Source organism: Emydura macquarii, unplaced genomic scaffold (genome assembly GCF_026122565.2).
Source record: "Emydura macquarii macquarii isolate MOO-44397 ecotype Brisbane River unplaced genomic scaffold, CSIRO-AGI_Emac_v2 contig_1390, whole genome shotgun sequence".
NCBI lineage: Eukaryota > Metazoa > Chordata > Testudines > Chelidae > Emydura > Emydura macquarii.
This window is the reverse complement of record NW_027131527.1, coordinates 18,966,778-18,990,079: the sequence shown is the minus strand read 5'-3', so window position 1 is coordinate 18,990,079 and position 23,302 is coordinate 18,966,778. Positions and strand designations below refer to the sequence as shown.

Below are 23,302 nucleotides of genomic sequence, written 5' to 3'. Positions count from 1 at the left end.
ATTGCTGTATGTTTCTTTAAATATATTTATGTAATATATTGAGTTATCTTCATCCATTCCATGGAATTTTATTAAATCTGGGTCCAGCAATCTAATTGAGAACAAGAATAAAATTCTGGTATCCTGCAAGTACTAGAAATATCATGAGAAATTCTCTTCTTGCAAGAGTCCTTGTTCAGTTTTACAGATCGAAGAGGCACAGGTAGTTTGGAAAAGATTCAAATAATCATCCAGAATTTTAAATGCTTATTTAACCAAACTCCCAAACCCATCCTTCCTATAGCTCTGATTCAGGTCTTATATATATCATTCACATATTCTTAGATTTAATGGAACTTACAATATTTTTCTTGTATTTTATATATGATTTTACATTTATCAAAGGCCCACATGTATATGGATTTTTTAATTTGAAGCTTGGGAATTTGGACATGAGACATTCCATAAAGGGAAAGAAGAAAAAAAAAAAAAAAAAAAAAGCAACGAGCAATTGAAAAGTTGTTGTTTTTCTAATAGTTCTAGGCTGGCCAGCTTTCAAACAAATGCTGTTATCTGGAGCACTGGAATGACCTTGACTGTACAAAACAATTTAGTGCTGTCTACCGTGATGGACTGCAGTTGTGCAGAAGGCACAGATTGTTTTGAAAGTGTGTTAGTTCTGTAAACTCTGAACTATTATGCTGTGTGTGCTATAGCTCACCCTAAAGCAGGAGAGAGGACTCCGAACTCATACTGGAGTTTTTGCAATTTGCAGGCAATATTCTGTCTTGCTTGTAGAATAATATCTAGGCTCTTCTGCCTGTTTTATACACAATCCACCGTGAATTCCAATCCTCTTCCACTTCCAACTGTTCAATTTTCAGTTTAGAAGATGCATGTTTTCCTTAAAATTAAATAAACAATTTAGTTCCCATTCCAAGAAAATACCAGGACCTCTGGATCTTGATTTCATTATATGTGCTTTTCAAATATAAGTGTCCTTGTGGAATGTCCTTCTGAAATCCTAGGGAGTTTCTTAAATTCACGATATTATATATCTCTCTCTATAGAATCCATATAATCGGAAGTGAGAATCAGCAGAAGCCTCAATGCCTACTGTTGGTGGAGCTCCCATAGAGATCCCTAGTACTTTTTTCTTTATGAGGCTGGTGTGAATGATCTGGTCAGATACAGAATTATTACATAACTATTTCTATTGTAACAATTTAAAAAAGCAAATGTACTTGTTTATTTTTTCCACTAGGTGGCAGAGTCAAAGTTTAATTTCAGTGATTACTTATAAATGGGACACAAAACCAAAAACCACCCTTGATCTTTGTTTTCAAGACACAATTTAATAATAATAAACTTTTTTATTTGCATAGTTTGTTTATGGCATAATTTAGTGTACAACAGAAAAAGTATGGTACCAAAGTGTATGTAGGAAGGCAATTGCATTCAGAAAATCTTGGCATATATAAAAAGTTGGCTGATTGTTTAAGAGATATACACTCAATATTAAGTTCAACAGAACCTGAAGTGTTTTCTTATGTAATATACACAGAATGACCCATCTAGATGAAGCTCAGGCCAACTGACCAAAAACAAAACAAAACAAAAAGCAATCCAGACAAACTTTCATGTTAGTTTAGAAAGTTTAATGATATTGCAAAGTCCAGTTAATGCCCTTTGATGAGCCTAGAATTACAAAATTGTTTCACAGTATTTAATCCAATTAATAATTTCCCTTGAATTCACGATTCTCAGATGGCAATTTGATTTTATTTCTTCAAAACAGATGATTGCCTTTCCAGTAAATAGATGGTGTGATTTTTACTACATTTCACAATGTTAGAACTCTGTACAAGTATTGTACTAAAAGTACAAAAATAAGTGCTTTATGCACACACTTTTTAATACTGTTCCTGTCTCTTTGCTTTGGCACCTGCTTTAACTTACCTTATATAAATAGCTGGAAAAAACAGTATATAGTTATTTAACAAATGAAAGTGAGAAACATTTTCTACTGACAGCAGCCTTTTTCTTTTACAGTAGATGTATGGATACATTAGTTCTTGGCAATTTTCACTAGTGTATCATTGCTAAAAATGATTTAAAACGGATATGTATAAGGGAAAATTGAGCTAAAACACCAATAATACTATTAATTATTTAAACCTCTGAGAACAATTGATGGATTTAAATGGTTTCCCTGCAGTGCTGTTATTCTCTGCAAGCATAACAATACTGTAGCAATTGTAGAGGAGAATATCATGTTATTTTTTAATCACCTTAATGAGACAGCGTGGAAAGTGTATAAATAGAAATAAGCTCCATTAGCTCCAGCAGTTACAGAAGTACTGAACTTTCACAAATGTAGCCAGATTTTGCACTCCTTATTCAGGCAAAACATCCATTGAAGTTAATGGGAGTTTTACTTCACTTAAGAAGAGCAGGACCAAGGCCCATTTCGTTTCAGTGGCTCTGATATGTGAATAAGCTTTAGACAATACAACAATGAACTAAATTAATATAACACTCTAGAGACTACGGGACACCAAAGAATAGACATTTAATGTAATTTCCCTATTATTATTGAGTTTTCCAAAAATCCTTAAAGGGACACTGTCAAGATGGATAAATCCCAAATGATTATTTGTCCCCTTTTATATATGAATACTTTGCACTTAGCTACTACTCTCTGTCTGAAGATACTCATGTGCTTTGTAGACATTAATGAATAGACATTAATGAAGAAGGGGAAGGGACAGTCTTATTAGACAAGTTTTACAGATAAAGAAAGTGAGTGCCAAGGAATTAAGTGACTTGCCAAAAGCAGGGTTTCTGATTCCAGGTCATAAAACCATCCTTCTTCCTATAACTTTGTAAAGCCAACGGGCTAGATTCTCCTTTCATGCTGGCCTAAATCAAGGCTAATGCCACTGAACTCAGTGGAACTAAATGGGCATATAACTGTGCAAGTGAAAAAAGAATCGGACCATATGTATATATATAAGCAAATGTTTTAAAGCCTAAAATGGACAAACCACCCAAAAGCTGGAAACTGAGCATGCATAAGCAATCTTATGATGCCAAACCAGGGCATGGGTGTGAGGGGTGGAGAGAAAATAGGCCTGATTATGCTACCATTATAGTCAAGGGCAATGGATTTCAGTGGGACTGTAGCAGGCCCAATGTTAAAGACACAGAGTTTACTCTCAAGCCTCCAGTGGGTTAGAGAGAATAATGAACTAAAAAGAAAAAGTGAGAGTTTTAAAAATGATTACAAATAAGTTGACAGTGTCCATTTAAGTTTCCTATGTAAATTCCAACGAGCATATATATTTACTGGTGGATTTAAAAGGGCGATCCCTGTCTCTCTATAACAATACATAGTAAGGATAGGTAGACTAATAGCATTAGAGACTATACAGCTTCTACATTTGTTCCATTACTACTACAAGCAAGTCAACAAAAATATGAGAAAAAAGTAAATGCAAATAGTTAACTGTTACTAATCTAGTAAACACTATTTCATATACCAATGTGCTAAACTCTACTTAGAAAAGCAAAATAACTTTCACAGTGTCATTGTTTCACATATACTGGTTTACAAATTTGGGGCCTGATCCATTTCTCATTGAAATCAAGGCAACACTCTTAACTACACTGGGTGCAGACAGGATCAGATAATTTTTTTAGCATTGAGTACCTCTCATGACCAGTGTGTCAGCGGGTGGAAGGTGGGGAAAGTGCTTGTTTTGCTCTTTAATGGAGAAGATGCATTGTTGAAATAGTGGAATTAAAAAAAAAAAAAAATGACCTGTGACTACAAAATGAAAATCTGATACTGTCACTCCTCCCCATCAATAACTGAAGATGTTTGTGGATAATGTTGAGATATAGAATGAGATATTGTAAGATTTAATTTTCTCTGTACTAAAAGATATTATCTATGGGGATCTTAATAACCATTTATTAACACGCACAACATTTTGGCACTAAAAAGAGATTAGTACCGAATTATTTTGAATAAAACATACTGCTCTCTCTCTCTCTCTCTCTGTATTTTGGACTCTGCTAGTTTTGAACTTATAATTGCTTCAGGCTCCTAATTAAGCAATAAAATATATAATTTTTAAAGGAAGAGCAATTTAGGTCAGGACACATTTTTCTTGATTTCATATTATTAGAGTATGATCTACATTTCACCTAATAAGGAAAAACTAGAAATCCAGGCGCATAGGTTAAGCTTTCTTATTCATCTCTTAGATATGCAAAATTTATGAAAACCATCTTTGCTCTCTGTAGTGACCTGGCCTTTAATATAGTGGCCAGAGTTTTCAAAACATTTTAGATACCTAAATGAGCATGTATGCCTCTAACTGAATGCTTATATGGTGCCCATATATGATTTTTCAAAGCAAAGGTGTGCGCAGGGTTGCCTTAAATTCCACACATTGTTTGTTTGGCCAAGGACATAGTAGGATTTTTTAGCTGGGTGAGGGTGTACATGGGCCAACATAGGCTCATGAAAGTTAGGTGTGGTCAGGGCACATCTAACTCATTAGGCCTGGGTGGATGAGCAGGCAGAGAATCAATTCCCCTTTGGCTTCTGTGAATGAGGCATAGGTACAAAAAGAGGCATCCAATGACTCAAAAAGTCCCTTCTATTCATACACACACAGCTGAGTGGAAGAAAAGAAAACAGAGACTTAGCATGGCTGGTTTAGTGAGATCCAGGCAATTAGGTACTGGGCTGGGGTGGTAGTTAAGGCATACATGTTTGGTTTGGGGATCGCATGAGGGCTTTGCTCTGTGGAGGAAGTGAATTGTTTTGTAGAAGGGGGTGAGAGGTTTGCTGTGCGTCCCAAGAGGAAGGAGAGCGATCCCACCAACCAGCCATTCCTTCATGTCACGCAGCAGGGGAGAGATTGGAAAAAAAATGGGCCTTTCGTGCTGATCTGCTCCCTTTGTGCTTTTAAGTCTTGCTGTACACTATGAACATGGGTAGGTTAACATAAGCTAGCTAATCTGAGAAGTCTAATTGCTTCTAATTGCTCTAAAGTCTAATTGCTTCTAATTGCTCTGAAGTCACTACATAATTGGGAACATTTCTGTTTTCAGCATGGATTATTGTTTGTAAACACACAAAGTAATATATACCTGAGAACCTTTAAGAACTTTTTTCTGGGCTAAGGTAATTTGTTATTGTTTTTTTCCAGTGTGAAAAGTTGATTTTTAACTGATTTTAAAATTCTTTTGGGTATGTGTTCCATTGTAAAACTATCAAACTAGAAGTATAAAACTATCGCTAAATCTAATTTTGGACAATAGGTTAGTTTAAAATCATGGGGTCACAATAATTATCAGACTGAGCTAACCTTTTGCTGAACTTGATGATTAAAAGAAAATAGTGATTTTAATAAAACAGAACATGTCTCTCAAAATGTTCCATAACCATCACTACGAGTAGCCACTGCAAAGGTAGGGTAGGCTTCATACGTTGTGTAAGTTGCTAAATCTTGTCCCAGCGTCACTGCTTGTTTTAGTTGCGAAGCTGTTACAGTAGCAGCTGCATTAGCTATAGTGTATCCTGCAGTTAAAAACAGACAGAAAAATGCATTTTAATGGAAATGTACCTGCAGGGTATGATATAGCTGATAATCATCCTTTTGTCTATATGATTACATAAACAAGTGGAGATTTCATTGTCAATGGTAACAGTATATTTGTTAGATTAAATGTACTTACTTGTTCTGCCATCAGTGTTTATCAGCTGTTATCATAAATCATAATTCTCATTTCCTTTGGTGTAGCTTTTTAGAAGCGTTTTCATATATTATTTGGTTATTTCTAAACTAGTAAGGGTGTCACTATAGGCTTATATACTCTACTTCACACTTGGCATCCAAAGAATAAGACACATTATCTGTAACACGAGGATGTTCCTGGTCAGGTTTTGTGGAGGAGAAATCTGTATAAATGGTGGAATTGCATACCACCATTCAGTCACACAATCATTACCACTCTCTTCACCAAATATGGTTGTGTAAGGAACATCATGTACAGAGGGGAGATATTTCCAATAGGCAATCTTGGCAAAATAGTGGAAGTTATACTTTATATAGCTATATAGCACACCTCCCCAAGTGTCTCAAGTGGGATGGGCTAAAGTGGTTGGCTCTGGGGCAGGAGTTCCTTGGGAAGGGTTCAGGTGTTGTCCCTGGGGGTGAGGTGGGAGGCCCTGGAGGGGGCTTGAGTGCGGCCCCGGGGGGCAGGGGGGTAGTTGAACAGCAAGCTTATTGGGAGTGCTTGGTCAAATGTGGGCCGCGTTGCAACCCCATGCATGAGGGGCCAGGTTGCAATGCCTGGAGTGGAGAGCTGAGCCCAGCCAGTCCAATAGGACTGGAGCTTCTTCAGCCAGGACAAGGAGATAGTCTTTTGGGGGTCAAAGTGGGATAGTCTTGCAAAAGCTGGGACAGTTGGGAGGTCTGGTACAGAGAATTTTCCATCTGAATGATTTTTCAATAGAAAATAGTGAGAGTTCTGTGGCAGCTTAAAGACTAACAAATTTATTTGGGTATAAGCTTTCATTGCATCCGACGAAGTGGATCCGACGAAAGCTTATGCCCAAATACATTTCTTAGTCTTTAAGGTGCCACAGAACTCTCGCTATTTTGCTAAAAACAGACTAAAATGGAACTCTGGAACTCAATAGAAAGTAGTTTCCAAAAATTGATATTTTCTGTGTAAAATTTTTGATTTTCTGACATTTGTTTGATTGCTCATCATGAAAACTGATACAAAATAATATTTCATTTTGGCTTGGTTTGACCAGAGTCAAAATATTTGAGTTTGTTGAACTGACATGAAACATTTTGTTTAGAGTTCAACTGCACTCTCTACATCTCCCATGATGCAGCACTGTTTCCACTCTGACCAAATGGTGTGGTGCATCATGGAAGATGTAGGCCCACCAGGGAGCCTGGTCCATAGGGGACAATGGAGAGGATCAGGCAAACAGAATCACAACTCCCGTGCACCACAATGGGAAAACAGTTTAATGTTGAACTCACTCAAAATGAAGAGTTTTGGGTCAGTTCAACAAACCAAAAGGAAATATTTCAATTTGCGAGTGTTGAATATTTTTGTTTTTGATCAAAAATGCCAAACATTAATTTATGAATTGAAATGTTTCTAACTTTTTATTTAATAAAAAATGCTGATTTTTCAAGTTTTTGATCTGATTGAGGACAGAATAAAATGTGATGGAAATTCTAATTTTTGCTCAGTTTTACTGCCTAGGTGTATACTCATTATGTCAATATCAATTCCCACTCCATTCATTGTGAATGCCATTGAATGGGGTCACATGGATGCAGCCACCGATGGCAGCATGGGAATAAAAGTCCATATCCATGCCAGAAGTAGAGCTGATACATGCACATGGATTGAGATCTGCAGGGTTACAGCCATCATTGACTAAGGTTCTTTGGCCACTAGCAATACTTCATGCTCCTTTTTATGCACGTGAATTTAAAGACAAGATTTTTGTCCTCATATGACTAACTTAGTAATCAGAAAATTATGTAAATATCAAAGAAAGTCATATATGTTGCAGGCTGAAAAGTTAATGTACCTATATTTGTCAAGCTTCCAAGAAAAATAAAAAAGGGTGGATGAAAGAAAGAGAGAGATTATAATTAAGCAGGAAGTGGGGACTGGATTCAATAAAAAGTCCATTTGGCTTACATGCTGCGGAAGCCTTCACAAACCCAGACAAATTGATTTTTTTCTGTGGCTTTTGCAGACTTCTGTGGCAGGAAGATGGATATAGATATAGATATATATATATTATTGAATCTGTCTATGAGACACTGCAAACAATTCAGTAGTATGATTAATGCATGCTTTGTGTGCAGTTTAGCTCAAGGCATTCCCAGGATTTCAGAAGCACATTCATATCAGAGAATAATATAAATGCAATGTCTATACATTAGATTTGTGTTTCTGCCTTATTTTCCATAATTTTCCTAGCTATTTTGGCTAGTAATTAAAGCTTTTTACTAGATGTGGGTCCCCAAACTGGAACAATGAGTCCTAATGCCTTTGAACTTTGGGCAAGTTTGGATCAGGACCTAAACTTAGTGGCTGCCCTCATTTCTCTAGTGAGCTAAATCAAAATGGTAGCTCCAAACATGCCCAGACTTTGGGGAAGTTCTGTTGCAGATCCAGATCCAAACTTCACAACTCAGGCCCATCTCCATACTTATTTAAACACGTTTTCTTCTCCCATCTCCTGTCCTATAGTGGACAGTGAAGTCCTAGTAAATCATTTGAAAATACATGCATTCTTATGCCAGCAAATGATCATAACCCAGAGTATAATATTATGTTCTCCAAAAATGGGGGACAGGAACGGATGCATGGCTATGTGGACAGATAGACAATATGTGCATTTCCATTCAGTAGATTTGAGTCTGAACACTCCTGCAGTCCTACTATATGTAATCAAGTAGCTAACAAAAATATATATCTTCAGAAGTGCATCTCAGTACAGACCTTCACATACCTGGAAAAGCGGGAGCTGTAACAGAATTCTCTGCTCCCTCTGTGGGAATGCCCAAGGTCTGAAGGGTATATTCTGCAGCATATGTCTTGGCTTCATCAACATATGCACTAAGCTTAGGCGGTGTGAAGGGATGTCTATGAACCAGAAACAAAATATTAATTGGTTTTACTATTTCTAAGGATCAGACACAAACTCCTCACAGAGCAGAAACACCAACTCAAAGTGGCCCCAGACCCTGCCATAACAACAGATGCAAACCCTACAGACTTATCTCCACTGCTACAATGATCTAAACCCCCGTCAACATATCCATGAGTCCTACATATGCCTACCATTATATGTGGTGTACCTCCTCCAGTGCACTAAATGCCCCAATAACCACTAGGTCAGTGAAACCAGACAATGACTGTGCTTGAATGAACTCTCAAGGAAAAATGATAAAAGACAAAAACACTGTATCACCCATGGGTGAACCCTTTTCACAAAAGGATCATTCCATGTCTGACCTTTCAGTTTTCGACCTCAAAGGAAATCTGAACACCATCAAAAGACGAGCCTGGGAGCTTCAGTTCATAACTTTGCAAGACTCTAAAAATCATGGACTGACCAGAGAGACCAGATTTATGGCTTATTACAACCATCTATATCCCACTAACCCCCTCTCGCCCCAGAGCTGCCTTTGTTTCCCTCCTCCCTTCCTTTTCCTCCTCTGACTGGAGGGGTGTTAACGGGCTACTTCATCGAGAATGGTCCTTTGAAATATACGTTAACTACTTATGCTAAACAGTCTGTTCCACGTGTTATTTGCTGTGACACTCTTGGTACGTCTACACTGCAATTAGACACAGGCCAGCTGACATGGGCACGCGGAGCTCAGGCTAATGGGCTCTTGAACTGGAATGTAGCTGTTTGGGCTTAGGCTGGAGCCTGAGCTCTGGGGCCCTCCCACTTTGCAGGACCCCAGAGCCGAGGGTCGAGCTTGAGCCCAGATGTCTATGCTGCAGTTCAACAGCCCCTGAGCCTGAGCCCTTACATCTGAGTCAGCTGACACGGGCCAGATGCCATTTTTTAATTGCAGTGTAGACTAACCCTCAGAGGACATTTCCCAGCCCTGAAGAAGAGCTCTGTGTAAGCTCAAATGCTTGTCTTTCTCACCCACAGAAGCTAGTCCAATACAAGCTATTACCTCAACCATCTTGTCTCTCTAATATCCTGGGACCAAAAGGGCTACAACAACGCTGCACACTAGTCTAAGGATGACCGCATGACACTATGTACCTCCTATCAAGCGTTTTGAGCAAATAGAAAAACATGGTGCATTACTGATATTCTGTGAGAGAACACGTAAATGAGAAAACACTACGATAAAAGCAAAAACACTTACTTAATATCAATGTATGTACTAGTACATAAATGTTAGCAGCATGAACGGCACTGTCTATGCAGGAAAAAGGACAAGTATTTTGAAAACTCACATATTTCTGTTTGTTTTTGCTAACTCCCTCCAACTGGAGGTGTAACCTTTAAATATAGAATGGATATTTGCCAAATATGATTCATTAGCAATTTTTTTTGATTACATGAAGTGGTGTGACCCCCAAGAAATGTATTCAAAATATCGTTATTGGTTAGCAGTGGAAATACTTGATTCCTAGCTGTTATAATTATAAACAGGGCTAGTAGCATGGCCTATTATTAAGGTTGCCTGACACTTCCCATCATAAGACCCTGTTTTCAGTTGATTATACTTTGCTAAATTTTAATTGTTTTGACTGAAATTTTCCAAGTTGTGTGTCTGCCTCAGACTGATTTTTTTTTTTTAATTTGGAAAATTTCAGCCAAAATGGTTGGGCCATTTCCAAAAGTGAGGCCATGGAAAAATATATTGTTGTTGCTAATTGTTAAAAAATTTCTGGAGATCTTTTCTTTGAACAGCTCTAGTGCCCCAATGCTTTGGAGCAGAGACTTGAAATTTGGCAGAGGGTGTCAGGGATATGACTTTTGTCAATGCTGTGAAAAAATCTGCCAAAATTTGGCTAAATTAAAAGCCTTTGAAAAACTGCAGTTCACACATGCTCAGCAGAGACTTTTTAGAGTTTTGCAGCTAAATTCACCAAAGATTCTGTCTACATTAGGAATGCTCCAGTCAGAAGATGAGCATAACTATTTCTGTAATTGCAACTCTGGTCTGATGAGGACTGGCCTGGGCAGGGCCAAGCTGTATTTGAGCCTGGATCCTGTCTCATCTGTGCTCTCAGTGCCCCCCCAACACCAATGGTTCCAGGCAATAAGGAGGAAGAGGCTTCCTCATTTGAATGCAGAGAGGTCAAGGAGTGGACCAGGGGGCACAGAATGGGACAAGGAACTGTGTGGGACACTGGAACCGGAAGCTGGCAGCAGAGGGAGAGAGAAACTGGGACTGAGAGCTGTGGGGAGGGAGGGACAGATTTGACAAGGAGCTGGGGTGCAGGGGGAGATCTGGCATTGACTAGGCAAACAGACTGGAGCTAGTAGCCAGTGGTGGGTGGATGCTGAGTTTGGATGAGGAGCACAAGGTCTGTGAGACAGTGGGATGAGGAAGGTAGATAAGGGTAGGGTGGTGACTGGAGGCCAGGGGCTGAGGGGAGAGAGACAGATTGGATGAGGAACTAGGAGGAAGGGAATGGGTCTGGCTGGACAAAGGTCTGGGAACAAGAAGCTGGGGGAGATTGAGACTGGTAGGGGGAAGACTAGAGTTATCGGGGCAAAGGGACTGGGATGAGAAGCCAGAGGCTTGGAGATGGGGACAGGGTAGGTAAGGAGAATGGGACTAAGCTGAGTATCCAGAATGGGGAAGAGACAAGTCTTGGATGGGCAAATTGGAGGGGACAGGGCAGAAAAAGTCTAGCTTGAGGAGAATGGGCAGAAGAATTTGTGTCATCTATAGCACATTCCCCTGCAGACCGTGGAATGGAACCCAAGATTCTTGAGTCTCACCATTCCTCTGCTGTCAGCAAATACCTGTGAAACCCACTGGCAGAGTGTGTGCCAAATCCTTCTCTAATGGCGGTTCATGCAGAGGATAACAGCCCACTACTGCTATTAGCTCAAGTGACAGAAGTCCGTGTGATGAGTCTAAGGGTTCCAAACCTACTGGTGACCCATGTGGGTGTCAATATGATACTACTTTATTGAAAATTTGTTTATTCAGTTTGCTTTCTTAAAATCCTAGGGAATTACTCACCAAAAACTATATTAACTAAATTAACATTATTAAAGTTGGCAAGTCAAGCACTTAAAAGTTAAGAAATGCCAGAATTAAGGTTGTCTGTGTAACCTTAATTGTTTTCCTTGTGCATCTACTTCGATACAGCCTTTAATTACCTGATCATATACCATTTTCTCCACAGGACTCCTGCCTCATTCAGTGGCCAGGGTGGCTGGTGCACACTGAATAAGCAGCTATTTAATATTTTGTTTTATACTCCTTGTTCAATGTAGAACTTTATCCTTCTTCCCCAAATCTAAAATAAATATAAATAGTGGCCTATGTGGTTGTTTCTAGCAATGATGCTAAGTAAACTGAAATTTAAAAAACTGATTAAAAACATACAAAATGGATTAGTTACATACATAGTAGGATTCTGGCTGGCAAGGGCAGGAATAGTGATTTTGTATAGGAATAGTTGTCTTTGGTCTTGGCCAATTGCAGAATGAAGCTGATAAACAGGCTGTCCCCAGTTATTTTTCTGGCAGACTTCTTCTAAAATCTATAAGATAAAAATTATTTACACCAGTTACAGGAACATTTTAATGTTCTGGCCCATCTCAGCCCTACCTGCTGCAAAATACATTACTTTCCACGAGTTTTCATCTGTAGATTATATGCGCCAACTCTTAGTAAACAACTTAAACATTCAAACATCAATTAATTCATGAAGATAATTGTCACATCTCTGAATCTGATGTATTTTCAATATAACCCATTAAGTGTTTTACTTTGATGCAGCACTGGAATAATTTCCTTTGCCTTCTATTAATTAATCCATTTATGCACTCCAGAATTCTGCATTTTCAATGGCTGCTAAAGAATTGCAACTGTATTATCCCTCACATCTCTCTGATTCCTTTCCTGCTTAGTGATGTGTACTGAACGAATAGTGGGGGTGTGTTCCCTTTCCAAACTATTTGTCTAAAATATAATTAACTTACATTTCTGTCCAATTTATTGCAAAGGCTACTTGCTTGCTGATGCTCATGGTCTGTAACAGAAATGCTGAGTGGCATTGCCCTCTGCTTTTGCATTGATTGTTCCACACAAATAAATCATTGTCCTCAAATGTTATCACCCTACTTCATATTCCTTCTTCCAAATCACAGAGTATATAGAATGTCCCAACTTGACCTTAATTCAGATAATTCAAAGCTTCACTAGGGGCTCATCATTCTCCATAGCTCTCTATTAGTGATGCCCAAGCCAGTTGTTTGTTCAGATGATGCAACCCACAGATTTTATGGGTGGGAAACTTGACTGGATCGTCAAGGTGCCAGATGGCTTTTGGATTAAAGAGGGAGTGTATACAGGGGTAGGCCCCATCTTCCCCTGGGTGCTCTGCTGCCCATTGGCCAGCTAGGGAGATGCAAGGTGATTGGCTCTTGCTTCCCACAATCATTTACTTAAACCCCTGTCCAGGATTTATCAGGCCTCTTGCCCCATTTTTACCTGAACTCACCTATCTTCCCTCCTTAAAGTATATATAGTATATAGAAACTGTTTTTATGTTGCTTTGGGTCAGACTAATTGCTTGTTTATGGGATCAGGAAGGAATCTTTCTCATTGGGGTCAAGTTGGCTGTGGCCTCGTGGGCTTTTTTGCCTTCCTCATAGCATCATGAAGACAAATTTAGGTTAAATAGGTGTAGGATTTAGGAATTTAATCTGAGGAATTTTATTAATGTTATTTCATCGCAACTTGAGGACAGGGTCCAGTGTGGACAGAAGACCAAAGGGACAGCAACTGGAAGGTGAGAGACATAGCCTTTTGCTTGTGGACCCCAGGGCTATGGGCAAAAGGGAGACTCAGATTTGAGTTTGCAAATGGCGTCTGTGCAGACCCTGATTTCCAATTTGATACCCTCTGTCGCCTTTGCAAGGAGGGTGGGGGAATGAGAAGGTTCAGTGGAGCAAGCTGAATACTTGGGGTAGGCAGTGGAGAGTCTACTCTGAGGCTGTGTCTACACTGCAGCACTAATTCGAATTAACTTAATTCGAATTACAGAAAGCGATTTATAGAAAGCGCTGCAGACTGTCCACACTACAGTGTTTGTGCTGGTTTCTTGCATCCACACTGGCCAGCCTTAATTCAAATTAGAAAGCAGTGCAATGTGGGAAGCTATCCCACAGTGCAACTAACCATAGAGGCTGTTGTGACGAGTGTCATCATCCCAGGATGCAGTGCTTCTTCCCCCACCCCGAAACAAACAGGAAAAGGATTTTCATGCTGTTTTTTTACTCCCCTGATCGCCATTGCTGCAGGCACATGGAGCCAGCTGAACTATGCTCTCATTTTGACTGTGACAAATACATCGCAGCTTATCCTGGGTTACTTTAGCACTGTATGCTGTTTGCCTTTTATGCTCCCCACACCACCCCCTGTATATTGCTTGCCTTTGATTTTGATTCTACAGGTGTCTGTAGAATGTAAGATAAATAAGAACGGAGTCAGTTCGTACATTAATACAGTGATACAAATGTTTCCATTTCACTGATGGAAAGCATGATATAATGTATCCACATGTAGCGCTGTGAATAAACTCTTAAGAAAGAATCAATTTCCATGACTGGCTACTGAAACAATGTAGCAAAGAATTTCCTCTCACTGCAGGCATTTAAAAGGCATTCACCATGCGGGGAGGGAGGTGGGTGGTGAAATCTTTCAAACCCTTAAAGAGACAAAGTGCAAAGGGCTTGTTATGTGTGTGTGTGGGGGGGGAGGGTGAGCGCATCTTGGATTTTAAACCCATTCACCGCAGGAAATGAAGATTTAAATCTTCCTGGGGCTGTTTTGGGGGAAGGTACTGAAATGGGGCATCATGGGATACAGTCTGGAGGCCAATTAATTCAAATTAAGTCCCATTGCATCCACACTCACACTAATGTGAATTAACTGATGCGCTTCAGGTGCTAATCCACTTGCAGAAGTGGTTTTATTAAATCGATTTTAAAGGCTACTTAATTCAAATTAACAATGCGCAAGTGTAGACACAGGAGTAATTAATTCGAATTAAGGGACTTTAATTCGAATTAAGCCACCAGTGTAGACCGGGCCTGAGTTATGGGCTATATGATAGGAGCTGTGTAAACCCCACCCTGAACCCACCTAATGCCTATTGTTGGGAGACGTTGGACAAGACTGGTGAAAATTTAACATTGGAGAAGAGCAAAGTTGCAGCCTGCTACCTAAAATCCATCCCTGTGTCTGTCCTCATTCACTTGTGTATCCTGATCAAGTAGTTCTACCATATACCACATTCAGTGACTTTAAAATGGAAACAGTCTTTTGTGCAGTAATGTATCATGAGTTTTCCAGTTAAATTTTCATCAAGGCTACCTCCTCTAACCTGTTTGTTCAGTGTGGTAATGATTTGCACTTAAATTTGCTCAAAGTGCTTTACAAACATTAGTAAATTTAACTCACTGCTCTCCTCTTAGCTGGGAAAGTACTAATTCCATTCTTTATAAATGGGGAAATTGAGGCACAGGGCAGTAAATAAGCTTCACAAAGTCACACAAGAAGGTCTCCTGACTGTCAGTTATCTGCTTTATCCACATGAACATCCCTCTTCTAATGTGATAGCCCTTATCTTTGGTTTATAATTGTGTGCAGGCTATTCATGCTTAACTGCTCTGGACACTCAAGTTATGTTTTTCAAGGCGTCACAATCCATCCATTAAAAATTTGTCAGTGATTTTTCACAATTAAAATTTTACATATGTTGAATTTCATTTTAAAATTCTTATTTGCATAAAAAACATCAGATCTGAGTTTGCAAATGGTAGCTGTACATAAACTTGGTAAGTTAGGCATCTATCTGATTCTCACATATAAATGTAGCTTGTGTACAAAAGGGCAAATGTTTGTGTGTGCAAAACTTAGATATGAAAAATTGCTGGCAACATTTTAGAAGCTGTTTTTAAAATATTTAGCCAGCCATTGTCCAAAGCTAGTTTATGAATAGCTGGATAGCTTCATTTTAGGCTGTCCTATCAGTATTGAAATCCCCTGTGATACATTTACATGTATATATAAAAACTTAGCTGGAGAAAGAAAACAGAATTTGAAAATGTCTGACATTAAAACCTCTCTGAAATGGACCAAAGTGAATGAATAGTATTGGCCAGATTAAAAGGTGAATCTAAGATACTGTAATTTATACCTTCTTCTATCCTGCCATCTTGTGTAGGTGTATGGGGGGAGGGGAATTTTAATTTATATCTGTGTATTAGTTGTTTTTCCTTCTAAACAATCTTTTTTACTCTTTAACCTGTCAGCTACAATGCCCTAGACTCTTTTAGATTCAGTAGGCCAAATGCAGAAGTGATGTGAAAGAGAGTGGAAATTCTGTGTTTGGACATGGCATGTGCTCAGTGAGTCTGTATTTAAGCTGGTATAATTTATATATTGGAAGAAAGTATGAATGACACCAGAATAGTGTCCCTTAAATTCACTTAAACCCACCTCTGAATTTGTCCTGTATGTTTGTGAACTAAGAGAACATTTTGTATGTTCCTAAGGAAACAGCTTTATCAAGAAGAGTTTCATATTAAATAAATGTCATTATCAGTTCTATTTCAGATTGTCTCTTGTATATCCTTAAACTCTTTAGAGATAATTCGGCTATAACCGTCAAAGAATAGCCTCTGGGCACAGGGACACAGGATTCTCAGAAGACTCACACAGTCATACTTGTGATTGGCGAGAGAGAAGATTTCAATCATATTTTAAAGGTAATATGCATTCTACTACATGTTTCTTGTGCTAATTAACAGGCCTCTTTTATAATGAGTAGTGGTACATTTAAATACCAAAGGCAACATTTTCAAAAACATCTGAGTGATTTAGGAGCATAAATCCCACCATGTGGGATTAAGTGGTGCATCGTGGAAGATGTCGTCCAACTGGGGAGCCCAATCTACAATAGCAAATGAGAGCATAAGGCACTTGAACTACACCTTCCATCAGGCACTGTGGTGCTATTTTCCAATTGAAATGTTTAGGTTTCAGGTATTCTATATTTTGATGAAATATCAAAATTTTCTGTGGAGAATAGGAACTTTTTGCAAAAAAACTTTAGTCAAAAATCCAATTTTCCACTGAAAATTTGTGACTAACCTTAGTCTGTAGGTACTACTGTAATGTAAGTATTAGTAACAATAAGTTTACATCCAATCCAGACTTCCCCAAAATTCAGGATGGTCTGAATTTAGAATTTTGCTTTGCCCAGTTAAAGAAAAAGAAAGAGAGAACACATTATGAAGTCCAGATCCACAAAATTCCAGGGAATTTTTTTCTGGTCTGGGGTTCTGTTTTGGGCCTATCTGTAATTTCAACAAATTTGTTTTCTGTCTTAAGACCAGTCCTGCATGTTTTGTCTATAAATAACTTTGTGACTTCCATAGGCGTTATGCTTTTGTCAAGGATTGAATGAGTAGATCAGTAGCCCCTTTTCACATTAACTTTAAAGGGGGGTCACTGAGAAAATATTCAGGTTCTATACATTAATCTTTCATGTTAGATTACACAGTGTGCATAAAGTTCTGCCCTTGGATCTGGCATGTAACTCTCATGGAAATCAGGAAAGTCAATGGGAGCTAACATGCTGAGATCTGAGGGCATGTTTAAGTTGATAATTTTTTCTTCTGTTACCATATTGGAATGATTATCACATGCTGAGGCCTCAGATTCAGTAGTGTTAATATTGTGATATATTATGCTATGGAAAGCAGAAACTTTTTTTAATATGACCCAATTCTTTATTTTTTCTGTTCAAAAGAGTTCTTTTTCATTGCTTCCTAAAATAAATGTGTTTTTTTTAAAGCAAACATATCAGTAATAATTTCTGAACATTAATCTCTTTATTTGTGCACCTCCCAGGGATATGCTGGGACTGAAGTGATAGTAAAAGTAACTTCAATCCAACATGTGCAGTCTTCAAGGATAGATGGAACTGACCCTAAAACAGCAAACCCTTCTTTAGATAGAACAATGTTAATATGTTGTAACTTGTAGTTATTCTCTGAAATGTCTCTTTGAAAGGGGAGCAGATCTCTGTGTGACCCAACCTATGATCAACTATCAGCATTTTCAAAACAAGTAACCATTCAAACAGGAACTAAATCTATTGTATTGTTCAGAAAGCATTAAAATGAAGAAGACTAGTATGGGTCTGGCCAGAGCGCTTTTTCCTAATTTGTTGGACCTACCTGAGGAGCAAGTTTAATTCCATGTGGTTTTAAAGCAATGTGATTCATTGGGGTAAGCTCCATTCCAGGCAAAAGATCGTAGAGTTTGTCTTCTCCCCTCTTTTCTCCCTTGACCTGGTATCCTCGACCCAGGCCAGTGTAAGCCAAGTATCCACGTCCTCCTAGTCCTCTAACTCCCGCAGCCCCTACAGGTACATTCATGTAAATTTCTAGGAATGTAAGAAGTATTAAACTGAATCAAATCACCGGAAATCGCCCTGATTCTTACTGTAATGGAAAAGTTAGCCCCATTCACTGATTTCTGATAAGAAGATGGGTAGGAACACTGACTGACTGAGAACTGCTTCAGATTCATATCAGTTTATCCACTATGAACTAGAACTCACAATAGGGAGTTTATTACCTTTGGAGGAAAATATAATACCACCATAAATATAAAGCTAGTACCTACACACCTGTATCATTCTAGCTTTTGTAATACCTCCTGGGGGGTTATTTATGTTTAGTGCCTGTGATTTCAGGCTGCAAACTCTGAGCAGCACAGTCTCCTTAGAAAATTCATTGCCAATTAGAAGACATGGTGAACTAGGAAATTCTAATATATTACAGTATATAACTGTAAGACTGTCCTTATCCCTATACTATCACTTCTGTATTGGATTCTATCAGTAATTTTGTCAATGTAAAACAAATCTCAATCCCATCATCTTTTAACTGTTTTTCCTAATGTGCCGTGAAATATTTTAGTTAGAAGGAATGTCGTAATTCTTTCTGACTGACTTTCCCATCTTCTCTTTTCTGTTCAGTCAACATGAGGCTTAACTTTCCATTGAATTCATGCACAGATTACTTTTGATTTTTTGCCATGTTTGTAACCTGATTTACACTTTAAGAATAGCAGGGACAGCTAAAATTAGCTTGATTACTGTTCATTGGTATGATTTAAACTTTTAAAATAATTTAGAATATATAGGTTTTTTCCCCTCCATTGAACTAATGGCCATTTTCTCACATTACAACTGGTTCCTTTCAGAAGAATTGTTTGGGAATTTAGGAGATTGATAAGTGAGAGCATATTAAGGAAAAGTGAACGGAGTGATTTGTCAGTTTTGACACATTTTTCTAATGTAATTTTAGTGAGTGCTAGATGTATATATGCACAGTAAAGATAAAGCATGGGTAACAGCAGTGCAAATTTCCCATACCATATCATCCTGCTAGTGTGTCTTGATCCCTCTCTGAAGGGATCACTTCTAGGGGGTGAAAGATTAGGTTAATTAATTCAGTCCTCATCAACTCCACTGAGGCTTTGAAAATGGAAGTTTTAATATTGTGTTTTTTAGGACATCTTTCTACCTGGAAATGGGCTGAGCACACAATCTAATTTAATTTAGGACATCAATCTGCTGTCAGTAATGACTCTGTCACTACTAGAAATGAATGAGAAGATCTGGATTTTGAACACTGCAAAACTTAATTCAGCCCATTATAATGTTAGTGGGCATGTGTAAAATCCAAATCTGAGTTTTGAACATAAGGTTTGGTTCAGTCCCATCTCTAGTCACTGCTAACTTATGGCAAATTTGCACCAGTAATTTCAAAATTAACTTTACCAAATCCTGATACTATCTATTCCAATTGACAGTTTTTAAAAAAAAATTGTTTTGTTACAGGAAACAAAAAAACAAAACAAAGCAGAACATCTGCTAAGAAGCATGACATTTTATCATGTTAAATATTTAATGATTTGCCTACACTGTGATAAATCAAAATTGGAGCTATATATCTAAATCTGTGGCGGTCAGATACCGTAGGACCCCACACTGAACTAGCAACTGGTTGGTCATTGCAAAATTAAAACCCAACCAACAAGATATTGCAACAAAACCATCCCCAGTTTTGATTTCTGTAGTCTACATAGTTGAAAAGATACTTAATGTCGACAGTGTAACCTGCTAGTGCTTATGGCCATTTGTTGGAGCACACTGTAAAAAACACTTCTTGTTTTCATCTCTGTTTTGGAGGTTCATTTGTCATTCCCTGTAATGATGCTTAGGGCCCCAGGATGGCTAGGATTATGGTCTCTCTGGAAAACTAATGGTTCTGGGAAGGTAAGAGTCAACACACAGAACAATGAAGCTTCTGGGGCTGGTTAGCTTTCCTGAAACCCAGCCTCAAGCCATTAAAAGAAGAAAAAAAAATCAACTGCTAGGGCTTCTGGGACTGAATCAACAGCCAGCTACGGGCAAGGAGTTCTGTTGTGAGTGGAAAAACTCTTGTTTTGTTTGTTTTTTTCCCTCCTGGGATAAAATGGAGGATTTTTGGTTTGTTTACTTTGGAGCAAGAGTAATTCAGAGACTGTTAAAAGACTGTGTTTTGGCTGGCTCCTTAGGTTATGAGGGAGTATATTTATTTTTTTGTTTGCTCGGCCTGCCTGAAGGTTCTCATCCCCCTTTAAAGGAGAAGTTCTAAAGACTGTGGCTATTTTCCAGTGTGTGAAGGCTTTTGCTCTCTCAAAAGGATGCATGAATTGACTCTATGCAGAATTATAGAATGCTGGGCTATATAGATAGGTCTGTCCTAGCAAATGGAGACTGTGGTGGGTATAGGGAAGAGGAAGTAGCTGAGAAGATCAGGAAATTTGGGAGACTATTGTGTATTCCAGGAAGATTATTGAATGTTTCAGTGCTAGCAGTTGGAATGCCTAAGAACAGGGTGGGCTGGGGTTTCTTGGTAGTGAGGAACCATGAGATGATAACCATGGGACATTCCTTAGATCATTAAAGACACAGGAGCAGCCCCAGCTTAAGGTCCTATCTGAAGGACTCTAAAGTGTAGGACCGATGGGGGAGTATGCTTCAAGCTAATTTCTCCATTTAGTTAAAATTGGTGCATGTGTCAGGCTTTGTTTTAAATTTTTAGTGGAACCAGCTTTAATGTGATGCATGGATGCACTGAAAAACATAATGGATATTTGATTTCATAAATTTAGCCCTACTCTAGCTATGAAGCTATTTCAAAGAAAGACACCTGAATACAGGTGTTATATCTTGTTAGATTTCTGTATTGCCATAGACAAAGCTGCTGGAATTACCTCTAATGGATGGCGGTCGGAGAATGCCCCTATTACTGAGGTGACCTTTGGTGGCAGGGAAATGAAGGTTAGGAATAGCAGCGTAGGCCTGAGGTGCATAGAAAACTGGAGCTCCCAGGTAGGTGGTGGCAGGGTCATACACGTGTCCAAACGTGTAAGTATATTCTCCTTGTAGCACAGTACCTCGTCCCCCTGTGCCTCTGGTGTATCTAACGTAACTGTCTTTGTCTACTGGTTTCGCTAATGTCACTTCGATAGGGGAACCATCCAGCACCTTTAAAACAAGGAGACATGCATGGAGAAATGCAAGACGTACAAATGCAGTACAATATCCCACATCATAGTGATTGTTTTGCATAAACCCAGCCACGGTCTGCGTTTTTGCTAACCACAATTACTTAGGTGGGGTGGCTGAAAGAGACTGAGACCCTTCTCAGGCGAGGCCATGTTCCCAGGTTGGAAGAGAAGAGGAATACTGGCTGCCATTACAAAATATGTGAACCATGGCAGTCTGCTCCTCTTCTGCCTACTGCTTCTGTGAGCTTAGGGGAAGTTGGGCTATGTCTACACTTGGGAGCTGAGGATCACACCCCTAGCTCCAGTGACATACTCGTGCTAGCTCTCATGGAGCGAGTGTGCTAAAAATAGTAGTGTAGCTGCAGTGGCACAGGCAGTGGTGAGCAGCAGCAAGGGCTAGCTTCCCCATGTGCAAATCCTCCGGGACCTTGTGGGAATGTACTTAGGATGCCTGGCCTGAGCTACTGCTGCCGCCTGTACTGCCATGGCTACTCCACTGTTTTTAGCTCAATGAGAGCTGGCATGAGTATGTCTGCATGAGCTGGGAATCACACCCCTAACTCCAAGTTTAGTCATAGCCTTAGAGACCCTCCTCATCTTCCCGCAGCAATGTGTGAATTCAATCATGCTCCAGTGCTCATTTTAAAATGACACTGTTTGGGGAGGTTCAAAATTAGACAAAAAAATCCGTTTGCCCCTTCCCTGATCCAAACATTACCAGTTATATTAACCTGACAATGATAATAAGCACATGAAAATGGAATCCAGTTTTCATTGTGATGTGAATTATAAGCCCTGCATCTTCAGTGTTGATTCCAACAGGTGATGCAAAATGTGCTGCCAATTGGCTTGATGCAATTTTTCAATGAGGCACTGCCATACAGCACCCTTCAATGGAAAAGTGACTGCATTACCTATTTTCCCAAGGCAGATGTTCAAGGTAGTGATTGCCTTATGGCAAACCAACTCAGAATATGAGGAGTACACTTTTACCTGCACTAATGGCTTTATATAACTTCAGACAGCTTTTAGATGGAAAAGCACTGCAATTACAGGAAATATAGTCTCGCTAAAGAGAGTTTTTGAACTGTATTATACCTGACCAATGCCTGTTTGTTTTACCAGAGGCAAATGGATTAAGTTTCTTAGCAAGCATGTATTCAGTTGCAATGCAGAGCCAATAGAGGGTGTGGATTAAATATCCCATATATCTGAATTCATAAACCCTGAATTTCTCTGCCTGCTCTCATGTTCTCTGTACAGGAATATATTCTTAATGTGTGCGTAGCTCATATTAATGTAATTGGAGGTGATGTTAGCACACTATTTTTAGACTGTACATTCTTCAGATCAGGGGCTATTCCTATGTGTTTGGAAAGGATTTGGCACATTTGAAGTGATTCCTCGGTATAAGCAGAAATAAAGGAGGGATGAATATCATCCCATGATTAATATGTAATACTATTACATAATATTATACATAATATATAGATAATATTTGTAACATATATGAAAATAATAAAATAGTTAACTCTTAAGACATGGTTATGGCATTATAATGCCATAAATTACATACAACATTAAAACTGGATGAATTCTGAAAAAACAGATTTTGTAGATCTTGGTTTGAATTTTGAACTGCTATTTTGGTTTGACCATGTTTGCAGTCATCATTTACTATTTACATGCTGCCTTGTTTTTTGTTGACACACGAGGAAAGGGTATTCAGGTGCAAGCATGAGACTTTATGACCTATTACTTAGTATCAGTCATTTGTTTATTATTCTGTTTCTTGCAGAACAATACTATGTGACTTAGTTAACCACTTTCACACTATGCAAATATATAACAAATAGTCAAAATGAACAGATTGTGAAAACCCAACAGTCTGACAC

General features: G+C 38.7%; 1 protein-coding gene across 3 annotated transcripts in view; it reads right to left on the bottom strand.

The window, feature by feature from the left end:
- Positions 1-1,998: 1,998 nt before the first annotated feature.
- The window catches only part of A1CF (APOBEC1 complementation factor), a 54,165-nt gene continuing 32,861 nt past the window's right edge, over positions 1,999-23,302 (bottom strand). The window contains exons 8-12 of one of the 3 annotated variants that reach the window (XM_067552767.1): positions 21,111-21,384; positions 18,017-18,225; positions 12,167-12,303; positions 8,555-8,688; positions 1,999-5,575 (exon numbers count right to left, since the gene is read on the bottom strand). In XM_067552767.1, the coding sequence (XP_067408868.1) occupies positions 5,424-5,575; positions 8,555-8,688; positions 12,167-12,303; positions 18,017-18,225; positions 21,111-21,384 (906 nt within the window). In that variant the 3' untranslated portion in view covers positions 1,999-5,423. Of the gene's footprint in view, positions 5,576-8,544; positions 8,689-12,166; positions 12,304-18,016; positions 18,226-21,110; positions 21,385-23,302 lie in introns of all 3 variants that reach the window. The other 2 variants (XM_067552768.1, XM_067552769.1) reach the window with 2 other exon arrangements.